We start from the raw sequence: 21,462 nt of genomic DNA on the forward strand, positions 1-21,462 counted from the left end.
GTATAAATATAAATACATGTAAACATTTTTTAAAAAGTGCTGTTTCAGTTGCAGGATCCTGATATTGTGCATGCTGCTCCCTTCCATGCTGTCTTAACTCATGGACTTACTCAAGATAATTTCCTCTCATCCTCTTTTCAGCCTTCTCTCCTGAGTGCAGAGCCTCTTCTGCCTCCTCACAACTTCCACTCTCACAGCCTGCGCAGACTCCCCCTCTACCAGCCTCTGCACATTAGCCAGCCTCTGCACATCAGCCAGCCTCTGCACATCAGCCAGCCTCTGCACATCAGCCAGCCCATGCCGGTGTCTCTGAGTGTGGGCCAGCCCACCCTGCCTGCTCTGCCGGCTCACCACAGAGTCCTGCCCGCCCACACGTCCCTCTCGCCACCCCGAGTGCCGCCTTTCCTCAGTCTGCCGCGCCAGCAGCCGTCCTACAGAGCCGACCAGGTATGTTTGACAAACGTTTTAAAGAATGTTTTCCATACAGTACAAAATCATGTGGCTCGCTTTGATCTGCACTACAAGTCCTCTCAGCAGCTTGTTTACAGCTTCTACTTTGTCATAAATTATCTTCTAATAGTTTATAATGGCTATTTATTTTTCATTGGCCACAACTTCAATGGACCACATATATGCCATAACCCATTAGATTCACGTTGTGTATATTTTACTGTACATTACTCCAGACTGTTTTCTAAACCATGCCATAAGCTACTACATTGATTTTCCACAATATCTCAGCAACCATCACTTTTATTTCTTTTTAATAAAGTGTGAAAATGACCTGCCAAGACTTGAAGCTTGCTTGAAATAGGTCGAAGTGAACATTTCTTTTCTTTTTTTTCCCGTCTTGTTAAAGTTGCGCTTCTAGTGGATCTCGATGAATCCTTGGCATTTAAGGACACCCTGACATCTTAGAATTGATTCAGCTGCTAAAAAAGCAATCTTCCTCAGCAGATGAAGTTTGCTTAGTATTTATGGAATTGCAGATGTTGGCGATTTCCATTTTTCTAAGCACATTAAGCCCACCTCGTCCACGCGGGCTTAAAAAAAAAAAAATGGAGATGGGAAGTTCATTCTTGACCTTGGACAAGATGCAGACCGGATCAGAACTCCTTAAAGTCCTTAAATTCGAATATTGAGCAGCTTCATGATTAGTGGGCAGACTCCATCTGCTGAGGAAGATTAATGGAATCAGAGGCTTCGGAGCAACGATGGATATTGTTGTAGATAATTTTGTCAACTACTGTTTTCAAGGTCGCGGCATATTGTCAGGAAATCATAAATATTGATGTTCTAAATCAAATATGTGGATTTACTGTCGTCCCAGGTGTCTTAGCTTCCTTGAAAACATAGATGAAGAATAAAAAGGATGTCACTTGAACAATAAATAAAGTGCTCACTATGATGCATTACCCATGTCAGGCTAATTCTAACTCTTTTGACTTTTATACCACGCTGAGATTAACAGAAACCAGTGGATTGGAAGGTAGAAATCAATCTGACGAGCTTTAAAAAAAAAAATGGGCTGCAGTAATGTAAAATATATGCAAATTGTAGTTAATGGTGTAAAACTTGTCCAGCCACCTGTATGGTCATTTTTAAACCTTGTAGCAAAGTGTTGGATAGCAGAACTCGCTGCATTTCTGCACTGCAGTCGGTTCGCTTGCCCACATATCGACAGCAAAAATTCAATCTGTCTCCCTCGCTGTGACCCAACTCCTGAGTAAGGCGCTGCTTTCTGCTGAGCCAGCGGTATCGGATGCAGTGGAGATAGTAAATCCATCTGTCTGCTCCGGTGGTGGATCCAAATCCTGATCCGCTCTTGTACTAGCGCGGCGAGGAGGGCTGTGCTGGATGTCGGCGCTCCGTGAGCCGCAGCAGGGAGCACGGGAAATTGGCAGATGTGCTCTGCTGTAAAACAAGAGGAAGACATTAGCGGTGCGATATGACACTTTGTCTCTGCTGGAGAAAGAACATAACATAATCCCAGATGCGGGACCGGAGTGTGAAGGGTTTGGAGCTGAGCGTGTGGAGATACCTCCAAGGTTAATCAGTCAGATTAGCAGCAGCAGAGGTGGACAAAATAACTGAGCACATCTACACGAGTAACTTTTCAGATTTCATATTGTAAAAAGCGTCTGATTGGCTTTTTAGACACAATGGATTGCCAAAACTTTTTTTGGCTTAACAAAAATGCTGAGTCTAATTGAGCCCCCCTTGTCACTTTTGACTCGTTGGCAGTTTTACAGAAGACACATTTAGCCTATAAGCTTCTCAGATGCTTTCATTTAAATAAGTTTTTGTTGCCTGAAAAGACAAGAAACTAGTCATCATTGCAAGAAGCCTCAGTCAGAGTTAGCTTGTGACCTACAGATGGAGGCCTCCTACCTTAGCTACACAGCTGTATGCAGACTAGTTAAATTATCTCCACATGCTATTGCTCACAAAGTGCAATTTATATTTAATCCAGATCATAAAGAGCAGATTTTCTGTTGGAAACATGCTTTCACTTTTGATACTTGAATGAGGTTTTGCAGATACTTTTGAAATATGTTCGCACGTTGACATTCAATCAAATACCTGAGGCCTGGGCCGCCACTATAGCTCACCTGGTTGAGCTGGCGACCCATGTACAGGGGCTATAGTCTCCGATGCAGCGACCATGGGTTCAAATCCCGCTCATGGCCCTTTATTGCAACCCTTCCCCCACTTTCCTGTCTCTCCTTCGACTGTCCTATCTAATAAAGGCCAAAAAAATAACTTAAAAGAAAAAGAGACCCGAGGCCTGTACTATGAAGCAAGCTCAACTTACTTAAGATAAGATTAAGATTTTGTTATCTGGCTTTATTTAACCTGACAACTGCAGTCGGGATAAGCGGCCTCACAAAGCAAAACAGCTGAAGCAGCCATAGCAGGACGGGAAACCTGCAAACCAGTGCAGACTGTGTCAATGTTTAAGTTAACAGGCTTATTAGAGCCTAACTAGATCTGACTTTAATTACAATTGTGTATTCTATTAAGTGAATGTGGTGCATTAAAACATAATTCAAACCACTAAGTAGGCTGAATGTCATATTGTATAGAATGCTGCAAGTAAGACTGTATAACTTTATATAGTTCTCACAGGAAGAACAAACTATAATCTTGAACCAATCTGAGGAGTTTTCAATATAATACAGGCTAAAAACAGCACAACTGCTGCAGCCAAAGTCAGAAAAGAAAGCTGTAAAAAACTGCAGACTGTGTAAACGTGTAATTAATAGGCTTATCAATCGCATTCTTCTTTTGTGTTTAAGTTTCCTAAAGCAAGATTACATTTGTCATCATTTATCACAAGCTTGGACAATGAAATTATAGCTGTAGAGAAAAAAGGACAAAATATTTAACAAATGAACAATCAAGTAATAAAAATCCAACTATTTCCATGATGATGTGGAAGATGGATTCAGTAATCTCACATTCAGTCTCATTTTTATGCCGCGCATTAGTCTTATTCTTTCCGCTGACACCGTGGAACAAGTACAGAACAAATATAAAACATCATTCAAATCGATAAGTAGACTTACTCCAAATCCTGCGAGGTCGACAATCAGGATGTAAGGCTTTAGTGCTTTAATCGGTGTCAGTTTTGGGATTATATTGCTCTACGAAGGCATGCAGAACAATAAAAAGGCTTTGAAACCACTTGCAGCTCTGGAAAGTCTTATCTTCTCCTGTCTGCATGCAGATCTCTGCAGGATCTTCAAGGAATGAGGATGACGTTATCCAAGAGAACTAATTGGTGTTTTTTATGCACGCTGATGTGTTATCTAAAGCCAGAAAGTTAAACCTGAAGTTATCCTGATAACTTCAAATCCTGCTTTGTAGTTCAGACCTCAGAATCCACCACCGAGCAGCAGAAACACCTGCCTCCGGTTCTGTATGCTTTCGTGGTGTCCATCCTAAAGCATTGCAGTATATCACCGCTGATTGCGATGAACTCGTGCCAACTAAAGATGTACTTTAGCTGAAAGGCGACTGTTTGCTCTGTAAATTGGCTTCACGCTGCCTGCCAAAACAATGAAACCCAGCTACCTGCTAATATCTGCTAGCTCATGAAACAGATGGAGCGAGTCACAACGGCACATGTAGGTCAGGAACGGAAGAGAGGATTCTGGTGAGATTTAATAGCAGGCCAGCAAGGACATACAGGACATCAATCCCTTAAAAAGAAAGTGTATTACGAGCTTATTGTAATACTTGACACAAGCTCCCCAGCTGTCTGTGCCAACACGTCTTATTTTAATCGACTTCTCTTCCCGCCGTCTTTGTCTTGGTGCTGTCTGCGCCCCATTAATATCAAGGTGATTCCAGACGAGTGCCGTCTATCCTACGTTTATTACAATAGAAGGAAAACTGAGTGGGAGCAGAGAATTTTCACGAGCGGGCCTGTTTGTTGTTATCTTGTTCCCGCTGAAGGAAAAAAAAATACATATCAGATAGCAGCAGTGTTGAATAAATATGAACCGCATCAGCTGGAAGTCTGTTCAGGTGCGCCGTAGAAGCAGACTGCGGCATCACACCTCTGAGGATCACGCCTTTCTAAAATGTCATCTTCTCAGGGAAAAATATTTTGCTTTTCGCCACGCGTTTTTACAGTTCCTCCGGCGGGTTTGGAAAGGTGCTTGTAAGCCCAAGGCTCATAGATCTTTGTTAAGCCACAGAGGATGGTGCAATTCTTCACTGTGAATTAAGACACGTGGCCACGTCCAGGTCTCCAGTTACACTGGGATGGTTTCTGGCAGGAAGGGGCATTAGAATGCACAAGGGTCCTGGATTATTCTTGCATTTCAGCGGATGCGTCCGTCCACTTACATCTTTCTTTCCTGTTGGCTCCTGTAAAACGGCCGGTGCATTTTTTCCGAAGGAGTTTTTCTTTTCCTAACTTCTGAGTTTTGCCAGGAGCGTACAGTGGAGATCACTGAGGGTGGCACGCTGTGTGTGGACACTCTGTTAGCTTCAGTTAAAAATCACACAGTTGGATTCACACTAATTGGATCACAGGAATACCCCGCTGCGTACATTTTATTACCCCCCAAAATTTCAGCAAGTACGAACAGCATCCTCATGGGAGTGTAATGCAGATTCAGAGTAAAACAGACCTGCTGCGCCGTGAAGGAAGCTCCGTCTGATTAAAGCATCATAGCGTCTTAACCTCTTCGGGGCATCTCATGTTTCTGGCTGCATACGAACAGCTTTTGGCTGTTGTCTGCAGAATTTGGCACATTTTTGTAAAAACATTTTTTTTCTCAGTTGAGAGGCTACTGCAGTGCACCTTAGCTAATGAATATTGCATGACATGAATAAAATCGTTCTTTTGTTGTTTTTTAGAGCTTCTTACTCACTAAAAATTACTCATTCTGCCTGCGTGGATGTCAGTGTTTACTGTTTTGCTGAGTCCTCTGTGATAGTAAACTGCATGTGAAGAAAGAACTGTCACAGATTTGTAATTCGGGATTGTTGCTCGAGACGAGACAAGCAGCTTGGACTGTGGAGAGATGAAGACTTAACTTATTTTCTGACTTTTTATAGATCAGAATCATTCGGAATTTAATGGAAAAGATAAACAGCCAGATATTCAATAACAAAAACAGTCACTAGTTGAATTCCTAATTTTGTTTTTCTCTCACTTATCTGCAATAATGCACTTGCATACACAACATGGCCGGAGTGTGGGGGAGTACAAGGTCTGCACAGGATTTCTGAAGCCGGTCTTGAGGATTTGCAGACATGATTCAGTCTCTAGATGATGCTCACAGTTTCCGTCACAACAGTGGTGGATGGGGTTGAGGTCAGGGCAGGCGAGTCAGGTTCTCCCACACAAAACTCTGCAAACCATTTCATCATGGGCTTTGTGTGGAGCGCAGGGACACGGTGACGCACAAACAGGGAAGAGTCTTGTCTGTTACATATAATATATCGACCTGTGCTGCATATCTGTTAAGCCCCAAACCGCAAAAGTGCATCGACAGGGATTTCCACATGCTTGTCATGTGTGTGGAAGGGAATGTGGAGAAGCCTCGCATGCAGCGATATGATAATAATCACTGGCAGAGGCTGTCCGCCGAGGGTGAAAATCCCCTTCATGCAAAGTTGTGCTGACGTGAAACGTGGCCGTATCTGTCCTCTGGTTCACGCAGCGATGCACACTCACAGGTTTGTAACCCTGTATGTCGATGTGACAAACTCAGTCACGTCTTGGCCGCATTCATGAATGTTTTAAACCTTCCAGTTCTCTAAGTCTTATCCATGCATGATGTGGAGTTTTTTTTTTCCTTCCTTGTGCAGATGAAGTTTGTACGTGTGGGTGGGAAGGTTTTCTGCATATATAAATAAATATATATATATAAGTGTGTGTGTGACAGTAGCTGGGCAGCTGGTAGCAGATGTTTATCACCCCCCTCGCCTCCTCGCTGTAGATTAGTAACACATGATGGCGCCTCATCCAGATAACCTTCTCCGCTCACACAGCACTGCTACAGAGGTGGTGGAGGAGGAGGTGTGGGATTCATCTCATCCTAGCTGTGTGAATCCAGAGGAGCTACTGATAACACAGTGCCCTCTTGTGAAGAGTGTCTACTTTTATGTCCAGGTTGCTGCTGCACAAGCTTTACAGGAGGTAGAAGGTGGCACGCTGTACTTTATTCAGGTTTCTCTACACTGTGTATCAAGATAAAAGTAAAGTGCTTCGTTGTGTCAGCAAATATTCAGATAGAGAGTACTGAATTTTATTTCCTTCTTCTTCAGGACTTTGAGAAGCCCAGTCCACCCCAGAAACCCCTACCCGCAGACCCACTGGGGAGGAGCTCCCGGCTGGGTCACGGTGCCACAGCAGCGGGGGTCCATATCCCCGGGAGTGGAGCCATTCCTATACCGATCCCCACTGTGCCCAGACCTCCGCCCACCATCCCTTTACCCAGCAGGTCGGTGCGATTCGGCAGGAAAACCCTGTTCAGGCGTCACTCCGTCTGTCTGTTCAAATGATGGCTTTTTTTTCATTTAGTTTGTCGCAGCTTTCTTCAGACATGATAGGAGTTTTATAGAAAGAGCACCTGGTGTACCAGAGGAGGCAGCAGTGGTGGTGCAGGAAGGTAGTGATATCAAGGAAGAGAAATGTTTTCTGTTCTGTCGTACGGATGGATTCCAAGTTCTTTGTCCATTAAAGCCCAACTCCAGTGAAAGTTCTTGTTAGCGATACCATGTGGGGATTCTTTCTAACCCTGTTCAGGACTTTCATGTTGCCATATGTAGAAGGTCTTGAATAGGGTTAAATGCTAAAAGACATATCATGAGCTAAATAATACGTCAGTGCCATGGGGGAGCGTTTCTACCGTGGAGCTGCAGCGAATCCACGACAATCTCAAAAATACAGATTCACATTTCCAGCATTTTATACCTAACAAACCTAAAGAACCAATCCCGTCAACTCTAAACCAGTTTCCTGTTTGGAACAGGTGTGACTAAATTCCAATATTCCACCTCGCCTTTGTGTTGCATCAAGTAGATGTGCTGTGTTTGAAGAGAGTCCAAAGTGAGCAGGTATGCAGGTAAACGGTGGAAGGCTGTTTAGAAACAACGACTGGGACCAATTAGCATAGTTTTATATAGATCCATGCTCAGCAACGGACTCAAAGATGCACTGTTACTGTACATCTAAACCATTTTAAGGCACGAAGGAAGCATTTACGTGAAAAAAAAAAAACTTCTGAAAATGGGATTTTGATGATCTGAGATGGGATTTTAGGAGTTTAATGAACGCCAGGAGAGGAACGTTAATTAATGATCGTTCTGAACGTGAGGGACACCCGCTCCCTTCTTCTTGCTCGTAAATTTCCTGATGAACGTTATCACCAGTCTCATAAGTTTCAGACTCTCGTGATACTCGTTCAATTAATGTTTGCTCAGATGCTGTATGTGAAGTGTGGTTCAGTTGGGAGCGTAGGTTTCACTATCATTGTGATTGTATGAGAGTTTCAGTTCTTAATTTCATTAAAGTTACCCCGATTGCAATGTTTTGATGACTGATTTCACTGTTCCTCGTAATTCTTTGCATTTAGAAGCACAGTTATTCCAAACTCCTGCCGTAATGATGTCATGTGTTCGTGTTTGTGTTTCAGACCTGTGCCGGTGTTGCCCTACAGACCACCAAAGATTCACAAGGACTGCTGAGCTCTTGACATCATGGACAAGTAGATCTCCTACAAACAGAGGGAGATTTTTCCTCGATTTGCACTAAACGAGACTCTGTACGACCTTTCGGACAGTTGGGGGGCGTCGCAGAGTTTCTAGTGAAAGGGGGCTAACATGACACCTCGGTGCTACGCCTCTAAAAGGTGCTTTGTTGTCCTCGCTCAGGTACCAATGAACTATTTATCTATTTAAGTATTTAACTCCGATGTTACCGGTTTGTGGACGGAGCACTTTGACGAAGAGCGATTTTTTTTTTGCCCCACCGAAAAGGAAACATGGTGTCATTTCGGATGTTTTTTTGTTTTTCTTGCATTCTTCGGTGATTTTTATACTTTTTTCTCAAACGAAATGCTGAAGATATCTGATGTTTTTTATAACCAGTGAAGTTGCTTGAATAATAGAGGCTTAAAAATACAAAGCTGGATGAGGATAAAGGGAAATGCAGCAGGCGGTCAGTGTAGCTTGTGGCCCACTGAGCAGCGCTATTTATCTACTTTTGTATTCTTATGATGTATTCAATACCAAATACATCATCGATATCCAGTGCTACAAACATACTTATATGTTATTCCAAAAAAAAAAAACCATCAGCTTCTAGATGAATCATCTAAAGGCTGGTTGGAAACAGCTGAACTCCGACTAAAGCGTCAGACTGCGTGAGATTAATCTGATCAGCTCATTTTACAGTCTCACCGTCAGCCTCCTTTATTCCCTTATAAGTTCACTTTTGCAGTAAAGTACAAGCAGGAAAAGTACTTTTCACACATTTCACGCTGACATACTACTCGGGGCATGTGTTGGACGCTCAACAAGCTCCCCTGATGCTGGCAGGCGCTGCGGAGTGTCAACAGATTTGACAGACTGATTGTGTTCCAGAGAATTACACCTACACCAAATAATTCAACGTTAATGCTGGTGTTTGTATGTTTAACGTTTACGCTCACTTTGTCCTTGAGCGCGCGAGCCAAGCCGGATAACTTCAGCTCTGTCGACCGTGTCCAACAAGATGTTTTACCGTCTCTGTCTATTTTTTTTTTTTCTTTTTTCACAGCATTCCTTTTGGATTTTGTATGGCTTCACTGTTCTTGAAGGCAGAGATTATTCATGCATTCACAGCATCGTCCATTAGATCCAGAGCTCGGCGTTGCACTTTGAGTTAGGCACTTTTCTTGATGTTATTTATACGAGGAGGGATTCAACTGTAAACTTGACACCGCGGTCCTGTTATTCTGTGTCACTGTTGGCTTTGGATAATGCATTTTTGGTGTTCGCGGCATATCCAAACGCAACACTTGTCTTTTCACCGCTGCGGAACGATTGGAGTCAGTAAACGCCCCTGCCTACCCGCATCGTGTTTGTGTACATACGTGTTCAAGTAAATGCTTTTTCTTCTCGTTTCGGAAGTGTTCAGATGTGTTCAGAGTAACCGCTCTCCGCTGGAAAAATATTTGTTATTGCCGTGTCGATTAGCTGTTAAATGTTTCTGCCATTTGTAAATCCTAAATGTACTGTGTTTATTATATTTTAAGTGTTTTAAAATCCATTGTAAAGTGTAAATATTGTATGTTAGTTATCATTTTTTGTTCTTTTTGTTTTGTTTTTTTTGTTTTTTTTACAAGCACAGTAATGTAAGAACTGCTTCGAGGCCGTGCCCCCTCCACACTGGGTCATGATTTTTGACAATTTCTGACCTGTCACTTGTAGGCCAGACGCTAAAGTTTGAGGATAACGTTTGAATTAAGGGATGAAATCAGAGCCAAATAAAAGTTCCTTTATGACTGTTTATAAGAGGTCATTTGCGCTTTGATTTTTGAAGTTCAATGTGCCACCCACCGAGCCACCGTGACCAACGAGGACTTTGAATCGTGATCATGTTTAAACATTTTCATAAATCCCACCATGTAAAACCTACTAGCAACATGACACATTTAACATATGAAGACATTAAAACAGGGCTGCACGGTGGCGCAGTTGGTAGCACTGTTGCCTCGCAGCAAGAAGGTTGCTGGTTCATGTCCCAGTGGGGGCACCGGAATCTTTCTGCGTGGAGTTTGCATGTTCTCCCCGTGCAGCGTGGGTTCTCCAGCTTCCTCCCACACAGTCCAAAAACATGTTGAGGTTAATTGGTGATTCTAAATTGTCCGTAGGTGTGAATGTGAGTGTGCTTGGTTGTCTGTCTCTAAGTGTAGCCCTGTGATAGACTGGTGACCTGTCCAGGGTGTCCCCTGCCTTCGCCCTGAGTCAGCTGGGATAGATTCCAGCCCCCCACGACTCTAGTGAGGATTAAGCGGTGTATAGATAATGGATGGATGGATGGAGACATTAAAACATCTAATAAACAGCCACCAATCAACAGTGAATCTTATGTGTGTCAAGTACAACACCAGAGGTATGCCTCTCATTTTCTCAATGGCTTCCTCTCCTCTGCTGCAGCAGCCCATCATAGTTATTCAACACTGCCACCTGTCAGACAACGCCGGTCATTACAACCTTCTTTCCCAGGGTTTAACTCATTATCTCACCGTAATGTGCTCAAACTGCAGATTGAAGCTGCCCTTGAGTGCTGATTAAGATTCAGCTCCCCGTAACACTCGTTAACATAAACCATTACCGGGAAAGAATACGAAAACATTGAAACCTTTGAGCTTTAAACTGTCCTGAGAGTGAGCTAAAGAACGTGAAGGAAGCAACTGGAAATAATGTACACATCGATGTCATTAATCTTCTTAATAACTGCTAATCTGGATGTATTTCAGTGTTTCAGTTGCATTCAGGCAGAAGAAAAATGTCCATACAGGTATCAGCTAGTGAACAAATCTATCACCACTCCACACATTCACATTCTTAAAGTAAAATTTAGGCTGTGAGGGATCTGTACATGAGATGTTCTCCAAGTTAGTTCAACAATTTGATGTTTTTTACACCTTTTTCTCAAATTCAAAACTATTTTGTTTTGTTTTTTTTCCAAGCAGAGAAGTTTTAATGATACTGTTGATGTTTGTTTTTTTCGACTTGAATGAGGATAAATGGAAACGGAGCACAAATTCGCAAGTCGTATTTCACTTAAGTGCAGTTTAAAATACAACAGATTTCTAGCTGTATCACTGGGATCTCTAAAGGCAACCCAACGGACCAAAACAAAACAGAAGTTAGTGTTTCTGTTTTGTTTTTTTTTAATGAGAGAAAGGGAAGTGAAGCAGAACATTTGGGCTTTATATTACCAATTAAGAAGGCCTATTGTTGAAAAAGCCTCGGTGAATGTGCTGGCGTTTGCTCGCAGAATGTCTGATGCAGAGGGTACATTTACACACAGGGTCCAGAAAGCTGTTCAGATGATGACGGTTTAATGGATGGATAGTTTCAGTGGAGGATTTTCTATAAATAAAGGAGATGATGTATACGGTTGCAGGTCAATGTGTGTTAGCAATAATTGTTTGATGAATAACAAAGTAGGCTGACATGACTTGAACTTATCTTGTTTATGCATCTTGTCATTTCCATTTTTTTCCAAGTATTAAATATATGAATCAAATGCAATCCAATACAAATAGGAGACATCCAAACAACCATAACACACTTACAACTGGGAAATGTTAAAGGTAAGAGTTGGGTAAGACGATCACACCTCTTCAATCCTTACTCTGAACACTGGTGTTCCACAGGGCTGCCTCCTGAGTCCACTCCTTCTTTCCTTGTTTGTCTACAACTTTGCCCCTTTACATGGTTCTAGCACCATTAACAAATTCACAGATGACTCATTTCAGGTGGGCCTCGTCACCAACAACGATGAGTCGGCATACAGACGAGATCCAACACAATCTGACCCTCAACACCAACAAGACCAAAGAGTTTACTGTGGACTCCAGGAAGACCAGAGGCTGCACACATTATACCTCATCCATACCAATGGAACGGAGGTTAAATTTGTTGCAAGTTTTAGGTTTCTGGTGTCCAGGACCTGTCTTCAACAATCAATCCTGATCAAAAGGTTACACCGGCATCTCTTCTGCTTGAGGAGGCTTAAGAAACTGACTTGTCTCCTAAGATCCTGGTGAACTTCTACCAATGGTATTTTGGGACATGTCCTTATACTGTCTCCTACCCTGAATGAGTAGATCATCACTCTCATGTTGACAGTTTGCTGCATGTGCCGGCAGCCTGACTCTGAGCTTAGGAATCAAGATCTCCAACTGTACTGTTGAAGAATCGTCGCTTTTATACATTTGGATGTGAATGAGCAGAGACGTTACAAGGGAGAGACTTCCCCCAAAAAGAATCTAGAATAGAAATCTATGGTAGAATTCTGTAGCCTCCACCCCATTAATACCAATAGTCTGCTTTGTAACAGCCAAACAGAGAAACATCAAACCAGTCGTATTGTCACATTGATGCAGGCATGATGTTGTGAAACTGTGTGCATGTGAAGCACAAGTATAACCAAGCTTAGGTCACCGAACACTCGAGGTGCCTTTTTATCAAGTTTGACTGATGATTCTCTAGATTCTGTCTTTATGTCCCAGTTAATATTGAAATTACTGTTACAGCTCTCTCCCTATTCATTTAGATGTGGACCCAGGCTCGTTGGCCTGAAATCACGACCCTGGGCGTTACCAAGATGGCTCTCATGTGGCGAAACTGGCCTCGACTTCATTATGGGTGATAAAAAGAGGTATAATGTGTCAAATATTGAACTTTAGTTGGGCTGGTTTGCAGATTTTATTAATTCTGGACAGAGATTGACTGGCTGGTTCCTTCTGAATCTCATCACAGCGTTAGATGTTGCAAACCAAATAAGTTTCCCAGATTTAGTTATTTCACAGGAAACTATTGTACGTTCACAATTCTGACTTCAAAGCACCAAATTTGAGTTATTTAACCTATATAAAAATGGTCTGAGTTGAACTTAAGAAACATACCTTTTATAGCAGCATGTCTACAGTGGCGTCTCACTGTCATCAGAGATGTGATTGGATGGTTTGTGGCAGATCTATGGTCAGTTTCCTGTAAAGTGTTACTGACATGGTTCAATGCAATTTCTAGTCATACTGATTCCATCTCAGCTCGACAGCTTTTAATTCTTATTTGAAATAGTTTATCAACCAAAGGACTAATTTATGGCAGAAATAACCAAAGTCCATTTGATAGCACTGTTTGGTCTTGAAGTGAATTAACTGATAAATTACATTTTTACCTGTTTAATAAAACATATCTTGTAATTTAAAGTTTAAAGGAGAATAATAACAATAGTCCAAATATCCACAGGCCCCTGTATCAAAGATTATTTTACTGTTTTAATCAAATTATGTTTTTGTTAGATGCACGTGAAGTCTTTTGCAGGTACAGAAACACTGCAGAGGCTAAAAGTAGAGCAGATATGAGACATCAGTTCTGCACAATTAATTATTTCAGATGGTCAGTCGCTGAAATAATTAATTTCTGAATTACACCACAGCTGATAAACAGGAGCGTTTTACTCTATGTGCAGCTTCTGATCTTTGTCTTTATCCAGTCAACACTAAGCCCCTCTGACTTTCCTCCTGCCTAGACCAGTGTGTGTGTGTGTGTGTGTGTGTGTGTGTGTGTGTGTGTGTGTCATCTGTTGATGACCGCACTTCTATGGGATTAGCGGCCACATGACAACACTGGGCTGGCCGCCTGGTGAGCCTTTCACTTGGCTTCACTTGCAGAAGCGGTGTGTGTGTGTGAGTGTGTGTTTTGTCCAACAGTTCACTGAGAGCGGGAGATTTCCAAACTTAATTTCTGCGGATCTGTAAGTGAAGTCTTACACCGGACGGACTGGGAGGCGACTTGTGATGGCGCAGGACGTTACCAGTTTAACAGGAGAGGACTACTTTGAGGGGAAATCAGCCTGTTGTTCAGACTCAGAAGCTTTGAGTCAAGGAGACAAAGAATATGATGGCATCCTGGAGCTTAATCAGTTTGATGGACTGCCTTATTCCTCCAGGTTTTACAAACTGCTGAAAGAAAGGAAAGAGCTGCCAGTGTGGAAAGCAAAGTGTGAATTCATGGACACTTTGGCCAAAGGACAGTTTGTCGTTGTCAGTGGCTCTGCCAAAACTGGAAGGAGCTCTCAAGTGAGTACTGTGGGGTGTTTGACACTTTAGATTACACTGCCATGGAAAATATTGCACATGTCATTCATGCAAGAGCAGATTTCACAGGGCGATATTCACAGACCTTTTTCTATCGACTCCTGGTCGGGAAGAAGCTGTGATGTAAACAACTTATTTCACTCTTATTTTTCAAACAGATTCCTCAGTGGTGCGCCGAATTCTGCCTGTCAGTCCAGTTCCGGCACGGTTTGGTGGTTTGCACCCAGATTCACGCGCAGCAGGCGGTGGATCTCGCCTTGAGGGTGGCCGACGAGATGGATGTCAACATTGGTCATGAAGTTGGCTACAGCATCCCTTTGGAAACATGCTGCGCTAATGACACAGTTCTCAGGTGTGGGAAAGCAGTGGTTTTTACTTTTAAACTCAGATGTGTTTTTCTTTCTCTCTCCTGTTTTTTTGCTGGGTTTCCAATACTGCATGGTCATGACACACAGCTAAGTCACCCCGCCTTTGCTTATATTCTCAGGGGGGGGGAAGTGAACAAAAGGCTCGAGGGGCTCTTTTCAGGGGGCTCCTGCACAGCTGCCCGGCTCCCTGTCTGCCCATATGTCACACTCCCTCATGTGGGTCCCTCATAAGTTAGCTGGGGAACAAAGGAAGTCGGCACACCGAGGGGAGGGAGATAAGATAAACAGGCAGCCAGCAAGTACTGCAGGATCGGCTCCCCAGACTAATTATTAGAGTAAATTACACTAATAGTGGCAAAGCTGAAGTGTAGACAAAGTGGCTTTCATTAAAATGCCACTCTGAGGTGCACTGAATAGATTTCCTAAATGCACTGTTCCCCTCCTACACTTAAAGAAACCTGAGGATTTATTTCAGGCTATTGTGGATTGCAATAATTTAAGAGCCTCTGTGGGTGTATGAGCTCTCCTAATGTCAAGCATCTCCACAGGTACTGCACAGACGACATGCTTCTGAGAGAGATGATGTCGGACCCTTTGCTCGAGCGCTACGCCGTGGTGGTGGTGGATCAGGCCCACCAGAGGACCGTGGCCACCGACGTTCTCCAGGGCCTGCTGAAGGACGTGGCCCTCCAGAGGCCGGACCTCCGCGTGGTCCTCCTGGCGGCCGTGGAACCCGGACCCAAGCAGCTGGCCCATTTCACCGGGTCGCCGCTGCCTGTGATCCGCCTGGAGAGTCACGGCGCAGGGGAGGTGGCGCACAGCAGCACAGGGGACGGATACTTCTGCTCGGCCCTCCGCCTCGTCCTGGAGATCCACCGCTCTGAAGAGGAGGGCGATGTGGTCGTGTTTCTGGTGACCACGCAGGTAAATGAAGCAGCACTGCAGCACTGATGGGAAATATGTGCTTCCCTGATTGTCCTCTTTGTGTTCTCTCTACCAGGAGATAGATCTGGCTCATGACATCCTGTGTCACGAAGGGCACGGTTTACCACCTGGTCTGGGGGAGCTACTGCCCGTTGCCGTGCACCCTGGGAGGCCTGGGACTCTCCCAGTACAAGGGGAGGAGGAGGAGGAGGAGAGAGGCCGGACCCGCAGAGTGTTCCTCACATCCAGCCCCAACGAGGACTTCTTCTGGGCTGTCAGCTCCATAAGCTTTGTTATTGATGCAGGGCTCGAGAAAAGATATGTGAGTTTAATCTGGTTTGTTGTGCTGTGGAGGTTGACGTGCTGCTGCTGAGTTCAGAGTCATCAACATACATCAGAGGGATCCATCAGGATGTTTTTAAAAGAACATTTATGTGGCTGTTGAATGAAAGAGTGAACTAATTGCTTCCCAGAAACACTGTAGATAGAGAGACAAAAACTTTTTTTTAGGCAGTGAAAAATGTCCAATTATGAGGCACAGCTTGTTCAGCACATACATCAAGCTTTAGGCATTTCTAATTGCTGCTGCTGGTTATATGTAAAATCATGGTTTGTGTAAATGTTACATTAAATGTCCTTACATAGAAATAGTAGTTGTAGAGGTGATAGATTTACTTTAATAAAAACAGGACCAGAAAGTACTACATTCAAAATCTCAATAGCTAAATCTATTAAAAGTGAAAGTACTGGTTAAGCAGAAAAAGTGTCTGTTGCATGGTATTATATGTGTTATTTAGTTGTTTGTGTTGATGCATTTATATGAAAGGGTCATTTTATTTCAGCTACTACATTATAAATTATATATGGCTGTTGATTTTGTATGGCTGCTACCTTGGCCAGGTGTCTCTTGTAACAGAAATTTCTAATCTCAATGGGACTTCTGAGTAAATTCAAGGTAAATCAAATAAAATAAATACATGACGAAGCTTTTATTTTGTAAGTTAAGTCTTCATCTGTAAAATAACCAGTGGTTATAGCTGCCACATCTGAAATATAGTTGAAGTAATAGATACTTGCATAAATGTACTTAGTTGTATTCAACCACTATATAAAACCAAAGTCAACCCACTACGATGCTGCTGCAGGTCTACAACCCCAGGATCAGAACCAACTCCGTCATCACTCAGCCGATCAGCTCAAGTCAAAGTGAGAGCCGCAGACAGCTGGCAGGTCCAACAGGTGAGAGCTGTGACTAAACACTGCTTTAATATGAATCTATGGCTGCCAATGTCCTGCTGCTGTCTTGTTATTATTTTTTAAAAAGGATCTTTGTTTCCTGTAGGCAAGTGTTTCTGTCTGTACCCAAAGGACAGACAGCTTCCTGCTCAGATACGCCCTCATATTGTGGAGTCTGACATCACTTCCACTGTGCTCTTCCTGAAGAGGATGGAGATCGCCGGACTGGGTCACTGTGACTTCATCGACAGGCCAGGTGAGATACGTAAAGAAACCAAAATAAACCCAATAAAGGATGTTGTTTTTATTGGGTTATATTAGGTAAACCCCTGCTGTTCTTTAAGGTTCACCTTCTCGGTGCTAAAATGAATTTTGGGTTCAGTCAGTCCATTTCCCTTTTGTTCCAACACACAGGAACTTTTTTTATTGGGAGGCAGCGAGCCGTGCTTTAGCCGAGCTGACAGCTCCTGTTCTGCGAGCATCCTTTTAGAGCTGACCTGCTTCCATGTGCTTTTGTTCCCTCGGATTTATTCGCCCCCACTAACACAAACACACTGAGCCTCCCATTAGCTGATTAGGGCGTAGACATGCTGGAGTTGGTGTGAGGGAGAGTGGATGATAACAGAGAGCATCTGAGCTTTACTTTCATTCTCTCCTCTTGTTCTGTCTCTATCTCTTTGTCCGGTGCTTCCCCGAGATGTACATCAAAAAAACATGTTTGTTACAAAAAAATAAAGGATAAAAGAAATCTCATTCGTTCCATGACAGACTTTTCATTTTGCATAGTGATGCACGGCAGATGTTGGTGAGGATTATAAAATCCTAATCTGCTGCTGCCCATTCACTTGGAGCGTTCCCATCAGGGTGCCAGTATACAGTCGGGGATTGTCCCAGTGGGTCACCGCTTTGGATTACAGTTAAGGCTGCATGAAAACAGAACAAAAAATGATCCGTAACAGTTTTAGTCAAAGCATATCTGCGTGTGATTAATAATCTCCCAGTTTAAATACTAGACAGTCATACGGACGTGTACTTGGTTCTCTTCAGGATTTTGGTTCTCCCAGGGTTTCATTTAAGCTGTGCAATTCAAAAACCTCTCCAACCCAGATCCTGGAGGCCTCATGCAGGCTCTGGAGGAACTGGACTACCTGGCAGCCCTGGATAATGATGGAAACCTGTCTGAAATGGGCATCATCATGTCTGAGTTCCCCCTGGAGCCCCAGATGGCCAAGACTGTGCTCGCCTCCTGTGAGTTTGACTGTGTCAGCGAGGTGCTCATCATCGCTGCCATGCTAACAGGTAACACGCTGGGCTGGCGTTTCAGCACAAGCTCAGGACCATGTGCATGTACACAACCATGTTTTCAGTTCATCTATCAAGGAAAAAGTATACTCTAAATATCCCATTTACATTTTGTGGATTTTCTTTTTTTAGCACCAACTTGCTTCATGGTTCCTTCTGCGGAGCTGAAGCCAGAAGCAACCCAGTGCCACATGAAGTTCCAGCACCCAGAGGGAGACCACTTCACCCTCATCAATATCTACAAGGCCTTTAAACAGTGCCAGCAGGATCCATGTGAGTTCAGAGAGCAGCAGCTACATGGAAATATACAATCATGCATATACACACAGATGCTAATTAAGAAAAATCATCATAACTGGTAGAAAAATAAGTTTACGCTGATATTAAAGAGTATATTTGCAACAATAACATATTCTAATGCTAGTACCCTCTTATGATATATGGTAACATAGAGAAAAACTAAAACAGTGCAAGTTTTTACACAAATTGACTAGCATCCTCTTTTTTAAATGTTTCATCACTTCCTGTCCTCTGGTAGACTGCACCGTGGACAAGTGGTGTCAGGACTTCTACCTGAACCACACGGCTCTGCTGATGGCCGACGCTCTCCGTGCCGAGCTCACCGACACCCTGAAGAGGATCGAGCTTCCCATTTCATTCCCCGCCTTCGGATCCCGAAACAACACCATCAACATCAAGAGGGCCCTCCTGGCTGGTTTCTTCATGCAGGTCGGATTACTTTATTGCGCCACCCGTCAAAAACAGTAAATGCAACAACATGAAGAATTCTTTAATCATGTGCACTTATGGGGTTTCAGTTTTCACAGTTAGTGCTCACAGAATTTGCACATATTTTTAAAAAAAAATTTAAATATTTCTAATCCAGAATTTGAATATAAAAAGAACCATTTGTTTCTTTTTCAGATTAATATTCTAAATTAGGATTACAAAGCATAATTATTAATCCTAAACCATAACTGTGGGGCCTGTCTGCTGTGTTGCCATCAGCGCTGCGACACACTGAATTTAATTACTTTTCGTATTTAACCTGACATGTCAGCTTATCGTCTGATCTCAGGCCTCGACTGACATTTAACTCTCGTCAGCGCTTGTAAAAACCAGCTGACATTTCAGCTGAAACCTCTTCACCTCTTCCACTTGGACTGCGTTTCTGCTTTACTCTTAAACAGCTGCTTTGATCTCTGACTCCCGCAACAACAGCTCATCGTTTTTCATCACTTACACATCAGCTACCTTCACTACTTTCTTTTCAGCTGACATTTCACCTACTTTCAACGCGAACCCTTCAACATCAGGGTCTCAGGTTTCCTCCCACTGCTCTCGGTGTTTACCCATCAGCCCACACTTCAGCTGGTATAATTTCCCAAACTGTTCTTTCAGTACCTCTACTTCACCCAGAACCTCAACTACCATTTCAGCTCCTCTCAAAGCATCAACTTAGTCTGAATTCATCTTCAGCTGATCCTTTAACTACACTTAGCTCACTCACTCGATTCCATTTTACCTGCCATTTCATATTCTTTCAGTATTTTGACTTCCACTTTAACACTTTAATAGTTCAACTATTTAACACATCCATCATCATCTATACACCACTTAATCCTCACTAGGGTCGCGGGGGGCTGGAGTCTATCCCAGCTGACTTAGGGTGAAGGCAGGGGGCACTTAGAGACAAACAACCAAGCACACTCACATTCACACAATTTAGAATCACCAATTAACCTCAACATGCTCCTGGACCTTGTGGGAGGAAGCTGGAGAACCCAGAGAGAACCCACGCTGCACAGGGAGAACATGCAAACTCCTCCCAGGTGTCCTCACCGGGATGCGAACCAGTGACCTTCTAGCTGGGAGGCAATGATGCTAACCACCGATCCACCTTGCAGCCCGGTTTCACACATTTAAACTGCAGCAAATACAGAAATTCCAAAAATAAGAATTTACCCTTTGTTTTGTTGCTGTCGACGGCTATGTTTGGCTTTTTTAATTGCAAACTATTAAAGGCAAAATCAAAAAACACGATGCATTTTCTATTTCTTTGTCTTTGTGAGCTGGTTTTCTTGGATAGTGACTCTGGCTCTGATTTCCCCTCAGGTGGGGCGGGATGTGGACGGATCAGGGAACTACTTCATTCTGACCCACAAGCATGTAGCTCAGATCCATCCTCTGTCCGGCTACGGGGCCAAGAGCCCCAAACTGGGCCTGCCGGAGTGGGTGCTGTACCACCAGCACTCCTTCTCTGAAGACAACTGCCTCCGCACCGTAACCCGCATAACACCCGAGGAGTGAGTCCCAGCTCTGTTAACATTTTGTGCTTTGGGTATTTTAAATCGTGAGTTTGTTTTAAACTGACTGCATGCAGTTTTGCCAAACAGACCGCCGCCTCTCACACCCAGAGGACCACCCTTGTATCTTAACACATAAAGAGGCTTAAAAGTAATCAGACAGACACATTCCCCTTCCCTTTTGAACCATATGTAAAGCTTCCAGTTCAGCTGAGACTAGTCGTGCTGGTTTGTGGAGGGGAGGTATTATAATCCTGTTCTGTAGTATCTGCTAGTTGGAGAGGGGATTATGGATTGCACAGATCCCTGGGAATGTGGAGCTGCGGCTTAATGGAGGAAGAGAAAGCGCTGTAGCCTTTGTCATGGCCTCTTAAGTTCCTCGTCCTGAAATGTGTGAATCCGTTCATTGCGGCTCAAACACCGTGAGCAGCAGATGTACTGTAAGTCTTCTCTCCCACAAAAGCGGGCGTCGCTCAGCGCTGAACCCGATTGAAAACCAGTTTGCAAATTGAAATTTATATCGTTTATATTCCAAAGTGGGGTGTAACGGGTTGTTCTCTCCGCCACTAGGTTCGTCCAGATGGCGCCGCAGTATTTTTTCTACAATTTACCATCCAGCGAGAGCAAAAGCATCCTCCAGAACATTTTGAATCACGGAGCTTCTCGGTACCAAGAGGAGAAACCATCACAGGACCAACCCGAGGAGGACCAGACGTCTGACCGCTGTGTTGTACAATGACTCTCAGTGGTGGAGTAATCAGGAGGACTTATTGCACTGAATTTCATTAGTTTTTTTTTTAATGAGTTACTTCCTTTCTGTGCCCCATCATCCTTCGTTTTTATCACAACCTCACGTTCTGTATTTATCTTTATAAGTGCACTAATATATGAATTAAAATGACTTCTAAAGCTGACATTCGGTACCTGATTACTTACATTTGCACAAATATTTCACATTTTGAATTTCTTTTTATTCGTCCC

General features: G+C 43.3%; 2 protein-coding genes across 3 annotated transcripts in view; both read left to right on the forward strand.

Moving 5' to 3' along the window:
- The window catches only part of adam12b (ADAM metallopeptidase domain 12b), a 95,037-nt gene extending 85,020 nt beyond the window's left edge, over positions 1-10,017 (forward strand). For both annotated transcript variants that reach the window (XM_008282348.1, XM_008282347.1), the window contains exons 21-23: positions 142-447; positions 6,790-6,965; positions 8,160-10,017. In XM_008282348.1, coding sequence (XP_008280570.1) covers positions 142-447; positions 6,790-6,965; positions 8,160-8,211 — 534 coding nt within the window. In that variant the 3' untranslated portion in view covers positions 8,212-10,017. The remainder of the gene's footprint in view (positions 1-141; positions 448-6,789; positions 6,966-8,159) is intronic.
- Positions 10,018-14,045: 4,028 nt separating this feature from the next.
- On the forward strand, positions 14,046-21,395 carry dhx32b (DEAH (Asp-Glu-Ala-His) box polypeptide 32b). Its single transcript, XM_008282349.1, has 11 exons — positions 14,046-14,327; positions 14,504-14,697; positions 15,262-15,637; positions 15,714-15,959; positions 16,783-16,876; positions 16,980-17,129; positions 17,981-18,172; positions 18,308-18,448; positions 18,714-18,904; positions 20,291-20,481; positions 21,052-21,395. Exons 1-11 carry the CDS (start codon positions 14,046-14,048, stop codon positions 21,218-21,220), a joined length of 2,226 nt encoding a protein of 741 aa, XP_008280571.1. The 3' UTR covers positions 21,221-21,395.
- The last annotated feature ends 67 nt before the right edge of the window (positions 21,396-21,462 follow it).

The sequence above is a fragment of the Stegastes partitus genome, unplaced genomic scaffold (assembly GCF_000690725.1).
Source record: "Stegastes partitus isolate 25-593 unplaced genomic scaffold, Stegastes_partitus-1.0.2 Scaffold267, whole genome shotgun sequence".
Classification (NCBI taxonomy): Eukaryota; Metazoa; Chordata; class Actinopteri; family Pomacentridae; genus Stegastes; species Stegastes partitus.

Bases quoted from the DNA above. Each gene is read 5' to 3' on its own strand.
- dhx32b (XM_008282349.1), top strand. From the start codon at position 14,046: ATGGCGCAGGACGTTACCAGTTTAACAGGAGAGGACTACTTTGAGGGG. The intron at 17,130-17,980 runs GTGAGATACGTA...TCTCCAACCCAG, and splicing joins TGACTTCATCGACAGGCCAG to ATCCTGGAGGCCTCATGCAG. The intron at 20,482-21,051 runs GTGAGTCCCAGC...CTCCGCCACTAG, and splicing joins ACCCGCATAACACCCGAGGA to GTTCGTCCAGATGGCGCCGC.